This window comes from Pogona vitticeps, chromosome 1, assembly GCF_051106095.1.
Source record: "Pogona vitticeps strain Pit_001003342236 chromosome 1, PviZW2.1, whole genome shotgun sequence".
NCBI lineage: Eukaryota > Metazoa > Chordata > Lepidosauria > Squamata > Agamidae > Pogona > Pogona vitticeps.
In genome coordinates, this window is record NC_135783.1 from 199,954,861 (window position 1) to 199,975,140 (window position 20,280).

Below are 20,280 nucleotides of genomic sequence, written 5' to 3' on the forward strand. Positions count from 1 at the left end.
GGAATGAGTCCTGGTTTTCGCTTGCCTTCAACGCAGCTCGGTTGGAAGGAGACACTTCCCTCACTCAAGTCCGCTTTGCAAACACTCGCTCATAAGCCAAACACAAGACCCACTGCAATGAGGATTGCGAAACTTCTCTCCCACCCCTAGGATATTTCCTTGGTAAATACAAGCTTTTACACACAGAGAGACACACGCACACCGACAGAGAGACTCCACCCTCCCTTACAGAGGTCACGGAGATTCAATCTGGTTTTATCACCTTTTTTATTTTCCTGGAGAGGCCAAGTTGCCAGAAAGCGTTCTGGACCCGGAGTGAATCTTCCACCGATATTTAAGAACTAATCGGCCAAATTGTTTTTCTTCTTCCGTCGGTGTTTGCTCTTCAGACAGGCTAAGAGAAGGATGAGCTTGAATGTGGGAAGAATTGGCGGGGTTAGTTCGATTTCAAGTCTTTGCTTGGAATAAAACAATAAAAGAAAAAACAGTAGGAAGAAAACATACATGGTTGGCAACATATAACTTCCAAACGCAGAGCTGAAATTTCCAGTTACTTATGACTGACTGCTCTCTTAAAGCACCTCTCAAAGATTTGCTGGAAACCAATTTTTTAAAATATTGGCCTGTTAAGTTTTGATTTGCTGTAACACACACACACACACACACACACACACACACACACACACACACACACACACACACAAACACACACAGAGTTTTTTTTATGTCCAAGAATGCCCATTTCTTGACGTGTGCGCATCCACATGTATTCACACTTAAGATTCATTGATACATTTAATGTGCAAGCCCATAGAACCACGGGGAAGCCAATATTGTCATTTTCAGGTAAAGCAGAAGAATTTCAAAAATGGGTCAGAGGGAGTGTCGCCTTCCTTAAATTGTCAAAGGAATATCTTCTGGTGTTGACTGAGAACGTATTTTGTAATAAATTGATAAATAGGCTCAGAATGGCCCAGAAGTGCCTTGTGTGTGTTGTGATGAAGAGATCTTCTCATGCGAAGCAACTGAGATCACGAGATTATTTTATTTAAAAAAGCACAACCTTCGGTACATCCAACAATGTGGTATGAACACAGATAAACTCTCTCACACAGCCTCTCTCTTTCCTTCTCACACACCCCTACTCGTATATAAACGACCCCCCTCTTTCTCTTACTATCTATGCAATAAAGATGCTTTCTAGGTGCGCACCCTGAGTTCATGTAAATCCCCGCCGTTTCTGATCTGTTGGAAGTGTTCGGCCATAGGTACACACATTCTTCTGGAAGGGCAACATGCCCCGGAGCAGGTCCTGGAAAGCGAGAGGCTGGAACGTGGGATGACGACCCAGATCTTTTATGAAACCACTGAGTATCTTTAGGAAAGCAAATATTTTCAACCTTTTGGAGGACATTTCTAGGTTTTAGAAACCAAGCAGGGGTGTTTCCTGATGGGTTACCAGCCTGCCTCGGAGCCGACCGCTTGCCCTGAGCTTTCCAGTCCTTTTTGAAGGTGAAAGCATTTGGACTTCATCTCGGAGTCATGTTCATTTGCAAACTCTCTTTTAACTCAGTTATTGCTTCCTCGTCGTTTTTTCCTCTCTTCCCCCCCCCCAACTCGGCTTCTTTCACCACCACCCCCTTTCCTATTCCTCTGGCAGGATCGAGTGGCGAGGGCCCATATTTCGCAGGGTCGTGAACTTCTTGATATGTGCCAGGCAGGAAGGAAGCAGCTACAGCAGCAGCAATCCAGAAACTAGAAGAGGTTAAATAGGTTGGGGTGTTCAACCTTTGCTACAGAGCGTGAGGTTTCCGAAGCTAAACAGGGAAAAGGCCCTGGTCAGAGACCGCCGCCCCCCCCCCCCCCCCCGCATAAAGTACGGAAAGCGTACGGGCCCTGGGGCGATCGGTTTATACCTGGGCCGATTAAAGGGGGGAAATGGATCATTTTAAAAAAAAAAAAATTAAAAATTATTATTCTCAAATGAGAATTTGTACTGCTTTTTTTTTTTAATGTACTTAGAATTTCTACCTGTCTGCCTATCTAGGAATCTAACTGAATGTATTTAAAGAAAAACGAAGTGAAGGAAAACAGGTCCGCTTCGCTGCTATTCGAGAGCAATTTTTAGATCTCCTTATAACATCCGCTCGTTTCCTTCTTAGGGTTTTTGTGTCCAGCTTTCTTTTTATTTCACTTGAAAGTCAACTTACCATTTAGGAGGGGCTGGCAGGAAGACGTCCAGGTTTTTAAGAGTCGTAACATTTTACAGGCTTTTCAGAGGGCTGGCTCGCTCAAGCGGCGGCCGACGCTAAGCCGCAATATTGGACCTTTTCCTCACAACCTTCCAGTTTACGATTGTTGGTGTTGGTGTTGTTGTTTTTTTAAGGCAGAAAAGGGGCCAACATAAAGGAACTCAGCTGACCTAAACTTCCCTCCAACTTCCAGTTCATTCCACTTGCTTCGACCCTTCAGTTGGGCAAGAAAAAAACCATGGACTTCACAGAGGCTGGGTGGGGTGGACGGGAGAAGACCCTGCGAAAACTGTCAACTATGGTTTGGCATTTTATTTTATTCTGTTTCAAATTCTTCAAAGACCAAAGGAACCTCATGACTTTACAGAGTTTATTGCATTATACATGCGAATAGGACATGCACAATAAGAAGACATATTGCTGTTTATACCACTACCATTCCACGTATGCACCACAAGGAAAAGGGGGAAAATGTCTACAGTTGAGAATGAAGGAGTCCATGGCACGAAGAACAGGTCTGACGCAGACGGAAAAATGGATTGTTACATCATAAAATGTGCTTTTTAATTCCCCCCTCGCTTTCCTTTTCTTCTTCTTCTTTTGCCTCCCGCCCCCACCCCACCCTACCCTCAAAAGTTTCTTTTTTTTTCTTTTAAAATAAATCTTGAAATATTTTTTATATATTGAAAATGTTATGGTCCATGTAACAGCCCCCACATAAATACCACGTGGTTAGTTAAAAACACTGGGAGGAGGGGGGGGGAAGTCACATTGTCCGGATGTTCGGCAGCTCCAATAAGTTAAGACCAAATGATCATATTCAATCAGTTTACCCTGCATTACGATGAGAAAAAATAATAATAAATTACACGTGCTAGGTTTCTTTTTAATATATATATATGTATGTATGTATATATATATACTCGTCATAGGAACATACATAGACACTTGCAGCACTAAAAAGAAGGACAAAAGGTCACATTCTATCAGAAATGTAAAAAAAATTGGAAAATGAAGGGGTGTGTTTTTTCCTCTTCCCCCCCCCCCTCCGGAAGTCTTTCCTACACGTGTAGCAACTGGTGGTAACTGAGCTTATACCTCAGTTATGGTCAACCCTCAGGTGAACCGGTTTAAGAGAAGGTCAGATTAGCAGTCAGTTCTCGGATTCGATTCTCCCTGCTCATCTTCTTGAGCTTCATTCTGCGGTTTTGAAACCATATCTTGACCTGCCTGTCAGTGAGGTTTACGCTCTTACTGATCTCTAGGCGGCGCTCTCGAGTGAGATACATATTGAATAAGAACTCTTTCTCTAATTCCAAGGTTTGATGTTTAGTATAAGGACACCTCTTCTTTCTGCCACTCTTTGCAGTTAACCAATTGCTGGTTGGAGTATCAGACTTGATTTCCTCTAGCAAAATTAAAGGAGAAGGAAGGAAGAAAAGAAAAATAAATAGAAAATGGGGGGAAAAAAAGACAACACCTCAGTGTGTTATAGTGTACCCTTGGCCATGAACCCACCTCCATTGTGTCTTGCAGATATGGTGGTTTGTAGGTATTAAACATTGTTAAGAAGAGGCGTGCACTAAAGAAGGGTGGGTTTTTAATAGAATGGCTTTCCAGGTTCCAGTTAAACAACGATAGCAATGCAAACGACCATTCTCTAGATTATTTCCAGACGTTGTCTATGCACAATCTCTATACATTAGCACCCATACTTTCATTACTCTATGACATGAGGAGGGACGCATATGAATTCTGCCATCTTTCCAGTGGTCACATCTTACTGGGCGTGAATTGTAAGTACCAACTCAAGAATTAGGAGCCATGTACTTGGGGAATGCCTCAATTAAAAACAGTTTTTATCCCCTTTCCTTTGAAAGAGGGATCCGCCTACATCACCCCTGCAATTAAACAGTCAGAAAAACCAAGATGGCCTTTTTACCCTTAATGGCGCCGGGGGTAAGGATATCTGGGAAATACCTAGAGCAAAGATGTTTTTCATTCCCCTTTGAGGATTTTTCTTCACCAGGTAGAAGCAAATGTTGACCTAGGCTACTAAGTGATCGCCTATAATTGTTGTGCACTTGGTATGCATACAATTTTGGTAAAATTCATTGCAGAGATTGCAAAGATAATTTTTACTAATAGCACGTTTCCCGGTTTTTTTCCCTATTGCACCATATGTGCACCCCCCCATTCCCTTTTATAAGACAAAGAAATTGACTCTCCCTTTAGTTATTTAGTATTAGCCTGCAAACTATAGCAAATCTTTGAAGAGCCATTCTAGGCTACCTAAAGGATCAAATCCCAATTTTCCTTGTCTAGGAAGAAAAAAAAAACTACGTTTCTTATTGTACATCTCCTTCAAACTTGGTATAGCTCTGCGACACCTCTTTTTTCCTACAATTTTTTTTAAAGCTTTATTTTCAGTATCTGTTTAGAAGTCAAAGGAGCTAGAAAAGAAGGGGAGGCACAGGAAATATTTGGCCCCAATCTCACCAAAGGAGAAGTCGAACTGTTTGGGATTTATCAACCTCCAGCTTAAAAATCCTTTTTAGAAGGGGCTCCTGCAGGAGTCGGTCCAGAGGAAACACCTCTTTTCATCCCACCTCCCAAAGGGTGAAAAAAAGAGATGAACATAAGAAATATTGTGGAAAACCTATCTAACCCTTTCTTTTCCCCCCCCTCCACTGCCCCACCCCAGAAATGCTTCAGAGAGCTTAGAAGGAACAGAAACAGACAGAGAGAGAGAGAGAGGGAGGGAGGGAGGGGGGAGAAAGAAGAAAGAGAGTTCTTTTGCTCAACCCTTCTAGAAGGGTGCCTTGAAGCACTACCCCTTGAGGTTTACGAGACCAGGCGCCCAAGTGAGGCTGCCACCCTCGTTAGGCTCACCCAGTTCCGTCATGGGTACCGACCTTTGCTTTCTTTCTCTTGGCTTTCTGGGCTGGACACGGAGGCTTCGGCCAAGCAGCTCCGGTCGTCCTGCAGCGCCGACTTGGTCTCGGGACTTTCCACTTGAGAGACTTTGGCAGAGTTGTCGGGGTGGTGGTGGTGATGATGGTGGTGGTTGCTGCTGCTGGTGCTGGTGCTGCTGCTGCTGCTAGTGGTGGTGTTGCTGCTGGTGGTGCTGCTGCTGTTGGGATTTTCATTCATTTTCTTCTCCATCGGAAGTTGCGAGGCGAGCTGCGGTTTGGATGCGCCGCGAGGGTTGAGCTGTAACATGACAGTGGAACTCGTCTCGGGGCTGTTATTGTACTCTTGGGTTTTCCCAGTGGCGTAGGTCTGGCTCAGCCTGAAATATCCTGGGACGGGAACCTCGGGGTTTTCAATGGGGCAGGAGTCAGAGACCAGCCTCTGGTAGGAAGGGACGTCGGATGAAGACACCAGCTTTGACCTCTTGTCCGAATACATGCAGCAGTTGGTCTCTTCCTTAATATTTGTCGTAAAGGAACAAGTGGGGACCTGCTGAGTAACAGGTTGCTCTATTCGGCAGGACCTGTTGGGGTCTGTCCAATTGTCTACTTGAGGTATATAAGGATGTACATTCATACCCATAGTATTTTGATGGTTAACTTCTCTTTTTGCCAGAGACGGTAGAAGTCCACAGGTTTGCATCCCATAAGTCCCAATGTCTGTGCTGGGTGGCATGTACATGCTGGCGCTGTTGGAATAAAAGCTATCGCTCCTGCACGCACTGATCAAGGAATCGACTAAAAAAGTATTCGCGGCAGGAGAGCTGTTGGGAAAGGACATTTTGGGGAGGAATTTGAAGAAGAGGGATTGTGTCCTTTGTAGGCTGACATCTCTACGAAAACATTCCCTGTGTAATTGTGGATGCCTCTGCACAACCACATGACTGCTAAGCCAATGAGATTTGAAAATGGCCTTGAGCCGCTACCTCCCCGCCGGTCACGTGCTTCGCGGGACACTCCGGGCTGCGGCGCAAAGGTGGTCAACAGCGACACCTACGAGGTCCGAGCGAAAGTGCCGCGCGCTCCTCCAGGCGCCCAGAGCAGCGGCGGCGGCAGCATCAGGAGTAATGGCAGGAGTAATGGCAGCAGCAATGTCCCCCCCCCCCGCGCCTTTCCTGTCTCCCCCCCCCGCAAAAAAAAAAAAAAAAAAAAGAGAGAGAGAGAGAGAGAGAGAGAGAGAGAGAGATCCATCCTGGCGCACTGCGCTGATGGAAGAGAAGGAAATGCCTTGAATGGATCCGATAGGTCCCCCCATTTCCACAAACCCCCCATAAAAGAACTAGTAAAGCCAATTGTCCGAAGTCGGCCAGATCCTGAGAAAGCCACTCGTGTCGTTTTACTCCGGGTGTCTCAGACAGGTACTTCAACAACCACGACAAAATATCCTCGCTGGGTTAAACAGAGAGGCAAAGAGGGGCGCTGCCTGGGGTGGGAGGGAGGATGGCTGGGGGGGGGGGCGGCGGAAGGGGGGGAAACATTGAAATAAACCAGAAATCTGAAATCATGCTTTGCAAAGTATGGGCTCCTCTCTTCATTTTCTCCACCTGCAAATAATCATCCTCCTGTTCCTAAAGTGCTGGTCGCCTGACCGCTCAACATTCTCTTCAGCTCCATTCCTGGGCGCCAACAGAGTCCAGAGGAGAACCATCCCTAAAGCTCACGCCAGAAGAGAAAATATATATATATATATATATATCCCTTCTGTCTCCCCCACGTCCGTCTTTCTCGTCACAATCAAATTGTTTTTAAAGAAATTGCGTCCAGTAGCAACCTTCCCCCTTCCCAAAGTTTTTTTGTATTTGTTTTGTATTTGTTTTGTTGGAAAGCAGAGAGCGGATCCTGCTTGAAGTGTACGTAGGTGATCTCTGAGAGTGTCATAATTTGGGAGGATACAAGGGGGGGGAATATAATGTTTTCCTTTTATGGGTTCTGTAAAAGCATTGGTTCCTGACAAGTGCAAGGTACAAAAGGTTGTGGAATTTATTAATACAGATTAAGAAGAATCTGGGCGATCAATAAAATTCTCATCTACATTCTTGGGCCACTTGGTAATTTTCTTGCTTCTGAAGCTTTTTCAAGAGTTATACCCTCTGTTGCCACACATGGGAAGATATTTTATGAACAAATCAATCGAGACTTTGTAAAGGATAAGATTAATAGTTAAGATTTAGCATAATGGTGTTCGCGTTATGAATTATTGAAAATTATTCTATTGATTTTTCCTCTTCACGATTAACCAAGAAGGTCAATTTTTGTTTTAATACAAATTGTCAAATATTAAAAGCTCGACTTTTGTCATAACTGTATTTTGTTTAACATTTATACCAACTTCCTTTCCAAATTTTTACAAATTTCACAGTCCTTTCTTTTACTTTTTCTATCAACAACATTTTCTTGCACACCATAAAAGAAACAGGGAAAAAAGGTAAAGTTTTCTGACAGAATATTGTTGAACTTTTTGGACAAGCACACGCAAGCAGAGGTGCACACAACATCCTCTGTAGTTCTCTTACAATAGTCACAATGGCATAACTTTATATATCTTTTATTTTACACAGAATGAGAAAGACTTCGCTACAAAACTCTCTAACTAATGGACGCAGAATACTGCTTACGTGGAAATTCTGGTGTTTATTTTAAATTAATTTCCACAGTTCAAGTTTTTTTCCTTTCTTTTCCTCGGTTTCCTGCCGCCTGCCCAAGGTTTGTTAGAACACAACCCATACACGATAGTGAAAATGCTGGCCGATGGATTTTTTCCCCACTTTAAAAAGGTCAAGATTCCCCCCCCCTTCCGCGTTTTCTCCTCATTTTGTAAGTTTTCTTTTCATTTTTACTTTCTTCTTACATCTTTTTCTCCTTCTCCCATTTCTCTGTTTTTTAAAAAAACGTTTACACGTTTCGTGTGTTTGTGGCGAAAGGCTGTATTAGGTTCATCTATTTATTTCGGGCCTTTGATCCCTCCCTGTTAGTTGACACACACACCCTTCCTTCTTCCTCCTCCTCCCTTTAAAGTAAAAACTTAGGGAAAGCAAAACAAATTATTTTAAAAGGACATTTTACATGGCACCCCTCGACCTTGTGTTTTAACTCGCCATCCTGATCTCCCCCACCCCACCCCCCAAACACCCTTATAACATCTCTTTAGACACATATGAAGGGAGCTCCCTTGGGGGGGGGGAAGGAGATGCTCCCCATCTCTCTTAGCTGAAATCATCCCGTTGTCCCCCGTTGTTGTTTTTTTCTTTTTTGAAAAAATCTCGCTGTGGCAATGAGACAGACCTTTGAAAAGCTTATCGCAGCTGTTCAAATACAACATCATTGTCAGGTTAAGAGCGGGTGGCTTTTACAGGCTACAGCTCTGGTGCTGGGCACAGAGTCTAAATGTCTTCTTCTTGGTCTCATTTTCTACCACCCTAGATTTTTCCGAACCTCCTCCCCACCCCGCTTTAAGGCTTGATAAACAAGGCGCAGCGCCAGGAAGAGGTCGTGGGCTGGCAGTGGTGGTCTTTCTCTTTCTCTCTCTCTCTCTCTCTCTCTCTCTCTCTCTGTGTGTGTGTGTGTGTGTGTGAGAGAGAGAGAGAGAGAGAGAGAAAGGATCCCCCCTCTCTTTTTTTTGCTCCTCTTCCCCCTCCCCACGTAAGATCATTATCAGAGCCATTGCTAAGATTTTGTCTGAGCCCGGCAGCAAACAAAAGTGGAGGTCACGACGATCCCACTTCGGGGGCCGGCTTTTTATGTGCTTTCCAGCCATTTTCCTTCTCTCCCCCACCCTACTTCCCCCCTTCCCCTCTAAACAAGACGCCAGACGACCCACCGAGTTTAAAGCAACCTCATCCTACGGGTTTTTTCCCCCCCTTCTGGTCTGCGTTTTAAGACTTCACCGTGAAACCTAATCAGGGATTTCATTCCCATTACATGGTGTCCCATAATCCTTATTTACACTTGCAGAAGTGTCCTAGAAATATCCCAGTAGTAACATCCTTCTGGATTTATTTTTATCTTACTTTATTGGTGCCTCTCGCGACGTTGCAACGTTTAAAACAATAAGCCGGGATGATCCTCGCTTTGGGTCTCTTGGGTCTGCATTGTTTAATGAAGTGACTCGGAAACCTCCCTGTAGGTAAGGTGTTTCCCTGGATATGAGGTGGCAGAGATTAAACCGCAATCTATTAGCTCCATTTATTTTGTTATAGACAACACTGGCTAAAGATAATTCAACACAGTTCTTAAGGAATCTCTTGGTCCATAACCAGCCACTGCTTTTAAAGAAAGGACCTGAGCCAGCATGGAAGTTTGAAAAGAAAAGGGAGGGTGGAAAAGCCAAATTTAAAATTAGTGTGACACATCTAGAGGTTGAATAAACATCTCTTTGGAAAAATGGGTTACTTAGACCTTGTGTGTTTAATGCCACTTTGGTATTAAATCATATTTAAGATGGAATAGTAGTAATTAACATTAATAAATAAATCAATATTGTGCCATAAATGAGATATACAATCTACATTACTGCAAAGGTTTTCCTCTTTACTGTCCCATATTTTTTCTCCAAAGGGGATGAAACCCGCCAAAAAAGCTCCATTTATAACTAGATTACTATTTGCAGTAAAATATATGTTGACACTACCTTTTTCTGTCTTAATAAATAATAGAATATAAAGCCTGGGAGAGAAAGTCATTAATTTAAACCTTAATTTTTGATCATTCAGATGTATTTCACACTTTGTTACGGGGCTATTTTTAAAAGGAAAAAAAACCCGATATTCTCCCACCTTTTACTATTCTTACTGCAGTTTGCTTTATTTTCAGATCTTTATTGACCAGAGAGGTGAAGGGAAAGAAGTTAGCTCGAAGTGGGAGGCACTCAATGGTATGAACATTCAATGGGACAAAACTGAGTTTCCCCCTGAAAAAATGTGGCCTTTCCGAGGAGCAGAGCAACACCCTGGAAACCTTGATTCCTATTTTTTTTTGTAGCCGTTTGAGTTACTATTTTGTCTGAGAAGGCATTTGGAAACATCCGCTTTAATTACACCGTAGAGCTGGTGTATTGGAAGGTAATTCTTTTCATTGATAAAGAAACACATTTCTACAGAACCTTGCCCTGTTGTCTTTTCTTCGTTACCGCCACATTGCAGTTATTCTATCTACTTCCCGTTCTTACGCACTGTTCTAAACATTTTGGACTAAAACAGGGAGTGGGACTGGGACAGGTCAATTATAATATCATCATACTTGGTAGCACAGGTAGCATAGCTTTATTATAACCGACTGCATTCGATAATATCTGTGGGATAATTCAGGTATGCAGATAATCCTCTCGGAAGATCTGAATCCACAAATGCATAAATACCAAAATCCTCCTGAGAGATTTCACATTTTTGGCCCGTTGTTTAACACCCCCCCCCCGATCTTATGCAGAGGGGGGGGCGGGGATGGTTCAGTTTTGGATGCTACTGCTTTTAAGAGGAAGGGCTAGGCCAGGTAAAGGTCTCCATAGGATCTACTTTTTATCCTCTCCTCGCCTGAGGTCTAATAATCCGGGGGAGGCCACGTTTACCTGAGATAACATTTAAAATAGGTACACGGCAGCTGTTTTTCAGGCAAATGTCAATAGAGCGGAAGCATTCTTAAATTATAAAACAGACAGACGGATGGACGGACAGCCAGACAACTGAGAATTGCGGGAAAGAGAACTGCAGAAGGAAAGAAAAAGGAATAATTCGGGTCCAAAAAAGCCTCCGCAGAACCACCCCACGTGCCTCACAGTTCCAAAAAGGAGGACGCCAATTTCTCAAATACAGTATTTGTCTAATTTAATGAGCAGAGTATAGATATAGATATAAATATGTAAGTATGTGTTATATAATGCGCATATCGCTCCAACACCACACGGTTACATTTTTTTTTAACAAGGCCGTCATATAATTGGGGAATGTGGATCTGAAAAGGAGGAGGGGAGGGGATAGCAGAATTCCATCATCATGCGTTGTCTTACAAGACCTGGGTCCTATTAACGGGGAGGAACAAAAGAAAAGAAAGTTTACCCCCCCCCTCCCGCGTTATTATTCTTTTCCTATTAGATTATTATATTAGAACGTTCCCTTCATTGTGGGTTTGGGCGCGTCTGTTCCAAGAGTAAGATTCTTTATTTGTGCCTCCCATTTATTTCGGGCGGAAGGGCTGGTCTAGGTAACTGATTAACAATGAACTTCTACAAATATCTCCCCTACATTACACACGCGCGCGCGCGCGTGCACAGAGAGACAAATAAGCTCACTCAAGCTTTTAGAAAAACAAAGTGCCCTACGATCTTTGCACAGAGGATGATTTGGGGTGTGTTTGGTTGATCGGATTGCCCGATCCTGCGCCCCGCTTCCCGTTGCGGGTGAGAGGAAGAAAAATCACCGCCGATTCGTGGGTATTTTGGTCTTGCAAGGTCATCTCCTAAAGCTAAGATATGCCTAATCACCGAACAATTTCGGAGAGGGGCTCTAGCCTTCTTTTTCTCTTTTATTTTCATTTTTCCCCCTTTTTTGGTGCCCTGTAGAGAAAAAAAAAGGCTTCTCTGAGTTCTATCCGCACATGATAGCATTCAGATTCTGAATAAGGAGCCAAGGTGAGGATATGGCAGTAATTTTGAAAAGACCGATTTCTCCCAGATAAATAAGCTCGCTCTTTGAGGAAAGGCCTTGTGCGAATTACTGAGACATCCCAAGGACCTGTTCATTAAAGAGCACGTTTTTCAACAATTCTAAGGGTGGCCCAGAAAAAGCAGCAGTGGTTGTTTTGACCGGAAGGGGGGAAAAGCAAACAAAAAAACCCCCAAACCCATATGTAGTAACATCTTTATTAGGACAAGAGATAGGTACAATATAGTTGTCATAATGAAGACATTAGCACAATATGGGTTTTCGATTATTATTATTTTTTAATGGTGTTATCTCCTTGCCTCCCTCTCCTCGCAAACAGAAAGATGCTTTGTCGGCACTGATAATTCTTTGCCATGGCCCTTTAAAAAAGAAACAATTAAAAAAAATTCTGTTGAGGAATGTCAAGAGATAACCCTTGCTTTAGAACGATGATCTTAAGGGGGAAATATAATCCTATGCATCATTATTATAAGATATTATGACCCAAAATATTTTTTTTATGAAATACGCCTTGTTCATGTCATAGCTCTGAGTTACTTGTTTAATAAATCTTGTTTATGCTCTATTTTCTCATTTCCCAAGCTCTGAAATCTTATAGCTCTGTATATATTAGATATTTTATTAGTCGCAGGATTATTTGAGGACGGGGGGGGGGGGCGGCGGAATTACACTTGAACATCAAGACAATTATGCATTCCGGAATATGGGAGCTCCCTCTTGTGGAATTTCTTAGTACAGCAGCCCAAGAGGCTTAAAAAAATTAAATTCCTCTTTGCCTTTTTCACATTTTTCTAATACATTATCCAATTCTTATATATATAGCTATATATATTAAAATTATTCAATGTAACATTAAATATTTTAAAAATCTGTAGTGGAAGAAACTGAAATGATTTTGAATTTTTTACTATGAATACTTTGAACATTGTCCAGATTTAGGGATAAATATAGCAAGAGTATTTGAAAGCTAGCACTAGTTAACCAATAGAGAATTGATTCAATTATTTTGCGTGGGCATATGCTGGAGATATTTTTCCTCAACTTTAAGAAAATTTCCTTCACCCTATGTTTAAAAAAAACAACTTATAGTATTTGGTTTTCTGGCCAAATATCAGTCAATAACATCAGTTCAAAATGTAATTTTCTGAGAAATTTGCATACATGAATTATCTTCTACTTCAAGTGAGATAGATTGCAGTATATGTTTGTGTGTCGATGTGTGTGTATGTGCATGTATATATTTTAGAATATATATATATACATATTATATATACATACACTATATATATATATATATATATATATATATATATATATATATATATATATATATATATATATATATATATATATATATATATATACGCACTTTGTGTGCATACACACACACAGACACACACAAAATATATATATTTGCTTTATTTTTTTCTTTTATACCATTTATCTGAGTTTTGCATTTAACTACCAAATCAGAGAGAACTATATTTTGCTTTATTTTTTTCTTTTATACCATTTATCTGAGTTTTGCATTTAACTACCAAATCAGAGAGAACTATGCTCTGGAAAAGAATCCAGTTTTACAATATATTGGGGAGACCAAGAAAAATAATAATAAAACAATAAGGAAATAAATGGAATTAGGAAAGTCTTTACAATAAACAATCTATTTGCCTAAATATCATATTTGATCAGTGACTGATAAAAGGAAAGCCCTCCTAATGAAAGCTGAGATGTTTGAAGGTCTATGTGATGCTTGCTATGCAGTAAGAAGTGTGTTTGTGTGTGTGCATGCATCTGGGGTGTGTGTGTGTGTGTGTGTGTGTGCATGTGTGAGGCAGAAGAGAGGGGAGGAGGTAGCAGGAAGAGAGAAACGGGAAAAGAAGCAAAGAGGGTGGGTGGTGGTGAAAATAAGAGAGGAACCTTTAAGGCTCCTAATTATTCAGAAAGGTTAAAGGTGATGACCTTGACATTTTGGAAGTTCAAAGGCATATACTTTGGGGTTTTTCCCTTCCATAAGAGTTTCAAATTTTAATTTTCATCCTTGCTTACTTTTGGGTCTTTTGGTTTAAAGGTTATTTCGTATTTTTCCTCCCACCTTAATTTTATTTTTTGCCACTTTGACCATGACGGGAGTGCAAAGAGGTTGGGGCGACACCATCTCCTATTTCTACAAACCCCACCTTTGCCTTTGCCCTTTTTAAAAAGCTAAATTCTTTTCTCACTCCTCTCCTTTATTGCACATTGCGGAAATCTCTCTCTTTTTTGCCTACCAGGAGGTGCACAATATAACCCAATTAAGCTGTTTAGACCCTGAGCTTTTATGGTGTTGTCTAGACAGTTCAAGGTTTTGTAAACAGCTTTGCCAGGTCACCCAGCATAGAGAGGAGGGAAAGATCCCCACCACATTCTTCTGGGTGGGGGATTAAATTAAACATTTGACAGGTTAGTGGCTACCTAGATTTCATTCTTTGGCCTGGGCGTCAGTCTGTATAATGTAGAAGAAGAAGAAGAAAGGTCCTGTAAAATGTTGGCTTTCTTGCATCTAATTCGACTCACACAGCTGTACAAAAAAATTTCCAAGATTTGGAGTAGAAAGTTAAATCTGATCAGAATCATAAGAAGGTCCCAGCGGAGTTTTAGCTTTTCCTATGAATTTGTACTTCCAAGGGGAACGGGATTTTTTTTTGCCTTCGTTTTCCTCTTCTCAAAGTCGATTCAAAATATTATTTTTATGACTCCTACCCAGACAGAGTGAACCATTTCTAATTCAGCATTGATTGTAGCGGGATAGATTTATGCACAAGCTTAACCTCACGTACCACCATCTCCAGCCCAGTCTGAAACGGGACTTGGATGTGCTTCCTTTTGGGTGGCTTTTACCCTTGCTTTTTTAAAGGGAAGGGAAGAAGTCGCGCTCCAGTCCAAAAATGGATACTCTGAAGGCCGCCATGTTGAATTTGACCTCAAAACTAGATGGACCTGCAGTGGCGGTGCTCACCCCCCCTTTTTTTAAGGGTTATTCTAGCAAAAGCCGAGGGGGGATAACGAGTTCTCCTTGAGAATGTATGAGAAATTTTAAAAGGGTGGTTGGGGGGGGGCTGTGTTTGCGTTCCCGGATAAGCCCGTTTCCTTTAGTCGCTACTGAAGAAAAGTCCTTAAGAGATGGACCTGCACATCATGCACACCAAGGATGCAACTCCAACTTGACTAGTAACCATTTATTCACATGAACAAGACAGCGTCTCATGCTTTCTGTACCGCAATAGAAACCAGAGATATATCCATATCAGGGTACAGATATATATCCAGTGTACGTGACTGCCCTTCCCCGCAAAATGGGGTAGAAGGAGCCCACAGAAGAAAAGGGGGGAGGGAGGGAGAGCAAGCACGGTCGGTGGACGCACTTCCTGGAGAAGACCACCTACATTTGAGGTCCACTGGTTTCAACCTTGGAAAGCGGGGGGGGGGGGGGGGAGAGCCAAAGGATGGGCGGCAATTTAAATTAAATTAAAACCACACAGCACGACAACATGAGAATGGACGTGGATTTACCCCGTTTCCCCATAGGGAGAATTCTGCACGGCCAAGCCCCCGAGACCTCCTGGGTAGACAAAGGCTGTTGCGAATGAAGAACGAGAGCTGTTGAACATGAAAACAAGAGGACCTGTCCTGTCCGCGGGGTGGATGCCATGTAAGCGGCTCTTGACGTTTGCGCTCGGATGCCAGGATGAGCGGAAAGGGAGACCCTCTCCTTCCGTCTCCCCAGCCCCCTCCCCGTCCGTCCTTTCAAAACAAGGGGTTCCCCGTGAAGTATTGCAAGCGATCTCTGTTCAGTTTCTTTTCTTTCATCCTTCGATTTTGGAACCATATTTTAACTTGTCGATCCGTTAGATTCAGCATCCTAGACAACTGGAGTCTTTTCTCTTTGTTTATGTACACGTTGAAGAAAAACTCCCGTTCCAGTTCTCTAATCTGGTACTTGGTGTAAGGGCATCTCTTTTTCCGGGACCTCTGAGGAACGGCTGAAAAAAAAATGTAGAAAGAGAGGAAGAGAGGAAGAACCAAGGGACCACACTGAGGGAAGATGGTTCCACTCAGGGACTTTCCAGAACAAGTACACTTAAACACTTCTCCCTATTCCCTGGAAAACCAAGGCCAGCCCTCTATTCCAGGGAATATTCCAACCCATTCCCAAGGAGCTTGTGATTCCGTAAAGAAAACTTTGGGAAAGCGGTTTGGAAAAAGAAGCACGAACAGAGAAAGGAAGGGGGGGGGGAAGAAAGAAAAGTAAAAGCTCCAAAGTGACCAGAAAAGACATGCCTGTTTTGTAGCAAAAAGAGGAAAGTGACTGGTTTGAAAATACTGTTAACCTCATCCAGATAGGACACCCACACCCACTGGGAAGGGAAATCACCCTGAGAATAAAAGCGGCCTTTTCCCCAAGGCCAATCCGAAAGAAAACACATTTCAGAAGGACAACATTTATTCGATTCCTGTTGTTTTTAATGGCTTGGAATGTCTCTTTCTCCCAAACATCTCCAATCAACAATTTCGTCACAATTAATATCCTCCTGTAAGACTACCTGTAAGGCCACCTCAATGGGTTTCCTATCGTAAACACACTTTACAACGGCAAAGGAAACCTTATAGGATATATAAAACCCCTTTGGATGCTTATAAAATCCCACGTAAAAAGAAAAAAAAGGGGGGGGGACCGACGGGCTTGACAAAGTGGTGGCCTTGTGCTTCCATGTGATCTCTCGATCTCTCTCTCCACACTTCACCCCACCCCTCTCAAATCTGAGCTACCCCCTCTCCCTTTAAAACCAAAGCCCAAGCCCAAACCTCTCGGCGGGGCAGCAGCGGCTGCTTACCTGCGCGGTGGCTCTTCTCCGGGCCGGCCTCCTCCGCAGGGGACTCCGCGCTGCCCTCGAGGGTCACTTTCTTGTCCTGACCGGGCAGGGGCGAGCTTTTGCTGCAGACGCTGCCGCTGCTGGGGGGTGGCTTGAGGTCGCCCTTGTCCCCCGGAGGCTGCTCGGGCTGCTCCGGGTAGGGGGTGCCGCCGTGGCCCGCCTCGTAAAACTGGTCGAAGCCTTGAGGGAGGATCCCGTTCCTGCCCACCGCGCTGTAGAAGTTTGTGGCCGCGGCGGCGGCGGCGGCGGCGGCGGCAGCGGCGGCGGCGGCGGCGTGATGGTGGGCGCCGCACACGGGGTCAGTCTTGAAGAGCACGTCGGGCCGGCGGCCGGCCGGCGGCAAAAAGTCCCTGCCGTGCATCACCTCCTCGTAGTAGCTGGGCGCGTAGGTGCCTCGGTAGGGCCACTTGGTGCCGCCCCCGGAGGAGCCGCCGCCGCCGCTGCCCGGGCCGCCGTTGCCCGCGCCTCCTCCTCCTCCGCCACCGCCGCCCGCGTAGTCCCTGAAGGCGGCCACTTCGCGCACCGGTTGCACATGGGGCGGCAGATTGGAGGCATAGGGGAAAGCCATTTGACAGGAAGGCGACTGGGAGAGGAACGAGGGCTTGCTGGAGAAATCCGAGGGAGAGACGTAATAGGCGGCGGCGGCGGCAGCAGCAGCAGCAGCACACCCGGGGAGGTACATGTTGGAGGCCCCGTGGCTGCCGCAATCGTCAAAGTCACTCATGTCTTCTCCTCCTCCTCCTCCTCCTCCTCCTGCTCTTCCTGCTGCTGCTGCTGCTCCTTCTCCTGCCGCCTCCGGGCGATCGCGGGCGGGCAGCAGCAGCAGCAGTAGCAGCGCCGCGCGCATGGGAGCCCCAGCCCGAGCCCCATCTATCTGCACCAGAGGCTTTGGGGAGGACCAGCCACCGAGCAGAAGGAGGAGAAGGGGGAAAAAATCCCACCGTGTGCTGCTGACGTGCAATTCATCTTGATTGATTCGGAGTGGTAATTATGTCACGTGACGGAGGCGATGGAGAAATGTCCTTATATCTATATCAGCCCCCCTTCTGCCCACCCACCCACCCGACCCGCCCGCCCGCCCGCCCGCCCGCCTGCCTGCTCGCCGCCGCCAAAGGTTCTCTCCAAGAGCTCCTCCGAAACAGCCTCCTAGCTCACGCGCACCCCACACACACACACACACACACACACACACACACACACACACACACACACACACACACACACACACACACACACACACACACAGCAGGCAAAGGCTTGGACAAGTAGGACCATTTCCAGCTCTCCCAAACATCGCCGCCGCCGCCACTCCCTCCCCCGCTCCTCTTCCTCCCCCCTTATCTCCCCTTCCCAACCAGAAGAGAGGATGAGCTAAAGGTAGGGCAGCGAATCACCTGGGGAGGCCCTCTGGCTGCCCGGGTGCCTCGACAGGCGAGGCTGCTGCCAACGCCGGGCAGATTCGCCCAAAGCACAGAGAGATGAGGGGTCCAGGGGTGAGCTGGTGGGGAGAGAGGATCCTCGTTCCACCATCGCTTCTTTCTGAAACACAAGTAAAATTCGTTTCTCTCTCTCTCTCTCTCTCTCTCTCCCCCGTCCCCCACAACACTTTTAAAACATAGACATTCACCGGAAATGGAGTAGGGAAAGTGTGAATGAGCAGAATTCTCTCCCTTCCCAGCTCCGCATACCATCTCTAAGATTTGCCAAGATGGGAGAATCCTGATCTCTTCCTAGAAATGCCATTTCCGGTCTCGTTTCTCCGCGTTCTCTCTCTCTCTCTCTCTCTCTCTCTCTCTCTCTCTCTTTCTCTCTCTCTCTCTCTCTCACACACACACACAGAAACACACACTCCACCCGGGCGGCCACCCGCTGAGCCTGAACTGGCCAGGGTTTCAAGAGTAAAATCTTCCCCTTGTTCCAACACCCAAGAGACAGAATATAAATGTTCAAATTTTTTGTACGTGGGATAAGCATAGAGGGAAAAAGGAAGAGAAAGCGAGAGGAAAAAGGAGAGGGAGACTAAGAGTACGAGACTCAAACTACAGACATCATTTGTCTGTTTTCATCCAGGGGAGAACCTTGATGAAGGCTTTTCGGGCCGGCAAAATACGAGAGAACCTCATGCGTCTTAAGGTGGGGCGCCTGAAGCCCAAAGAGCAGCGATCTGCCTCGGAAAGCCGAAGAGGCGATCAATACACTACAAGGCACAATTTCAACACGAACCATCCTCGGAATCCTTCGAAGGGGAAAGGAGAGAAAACATCCTATCTGGGAATTCATTCGATCAGGCCACACAGAATTCCACCTTGTTCTCGGCGGTCCTGCTTTGGAAATGGATTCTCCTTGTTCACACCATCTCTCTTTCTGCTACAGCACTAAGGCTCACGGCATAAGGGAGAGGGGAAAAAATAAACAACACACCCGAACACACACCGTGAACAGCCAGCAAGAAAAGGGCGAAAAAAAAATCCCTCTGACAAACCATAAAATATTCAAACACATTTGGGAGACCGTTTCTCCTTTCCCCCACTCCTCATCCTACTGTCGTGCTATAGGCAAAATGTAGTACAAGGCTACAGTGCAATGCCAAGTTTAACCCCTGTCCTCACTTCTCTTCCCACACCAAACTCACTCGGCGCCAAATCCCGAGGACTTTCTCAAAGACAACAAGCTGCAAATGCGAATTCCTGCCTCCGAACCCATGCCAGGGTATTCTTAATAAATCAGATTTGCCTTTTCGTTACCCAGAATTCTGGTCGTAAGATGGGATCTCCCACTTATTTTAATTTATTCAGGAACCCAGGAGCGGAAGCGAGTGGGGCTGAAAATAATAAAATTTGGTTCTCAAGGCCACATATATGCATGGCTGTCCAGAAATTGGGAAAGACACATATAAATAGATAGATAGATAGGCAGTTAAATCCGCTGCTGAACCTTGTAACCATCATCTGCCGCAAATCCTGACCAAACATGACTCCGGATTGTAACCACCGGGCTGCAATCCTGCTCAGAAAATGCTTTAAAAACCGGACTGAATTTCGCAAGCTTTCAAACCGTCTAAACGTGGGTGAGGAATACACTGTACTTTTATCTGTACTTTCATCTGTATCCATCTACATTTATGTCTAGATCTAAATATACAGATAAACACATGCTGGATAACACATAGAAAGAGCAATTGGGAACGAAAGGTGATACATTGTATTGCATTGAATTGAGGTGGTAAGGATATACGAATTTATTAAAAACATGGGATCTTTTGCTGCCACGGACAAAACAAGAAATTATTCAGTATATTGAATGCAGGGGGTGGGGGATAGGCGAAATAGATCGACACCCGCAGTGGCTAACGCGCGATGCCTCTTTTGCACTCAGTTCTCGGCAGGAAGCCCAGAAGGTCGAGCCTTGCTGGTCTCAAAACGCCTTCGCCTCTAAGGCTTGCCAAGCTGACTCCCAAATCTGAACCTCTTTTCCTGATCCCGAAAAGGGA

The 20,280-nt window shown here is 44.6% G+C and overlaps 2 protein-coding genes across 2 annotated transcripts; both read right to left on the reverse strand.

Annotated features, from left to right (window-relative positions):
* Window positions 1-2,025: 2,025 nt before the first annotated feature.
* Window positions 2,026-6,321, reverse strand: HOXD10 (homeobox D10). Its single transcript, XM_020806259.3, has 2 exons — window positions 5,168-6,321; window positions 2,026-3,660 (listed from the first exon to the last, which is right to left on the reverse strand). Exons 1-2 carry the CDS (start codon window positions 6,003-6,005, stop codon window positions 3,383-3,385), a joined length of 1,116 nt encoding a protein of 371 aa, XP_020661918.3. The 5' UTR covers window positions 6,006-6,321; the 3' UTR covers window positions 2,026-3,382.
* Window positions 6,322-13,367: 7,046 nt separating this feature from the next.
* HOXD11 (homeobox D11) lies at window positions 13,368-17,559 on the reverse strand. The gene is made up of 2 exons (XM_072977931.2): window positions 16,752-17,559; window positions 13,368-15,899 (listed from the first exon to the last, which is right to left on the reverse strand). Exons 1-2 carry the CDS (start codon window positions 17,512-17,514, stop codon window positions 15,664-15,666), a joined length of 999 nt encoding a protein of 332 aa, XP_072834032.2. The 5' UTR covers window positions 17,515-17,559; the 3' UTR covers window positions 13,368-15,663.
* Between the last annotated feature and the right edge of the window lie 2,721 nt (window positions 17,560-20,280).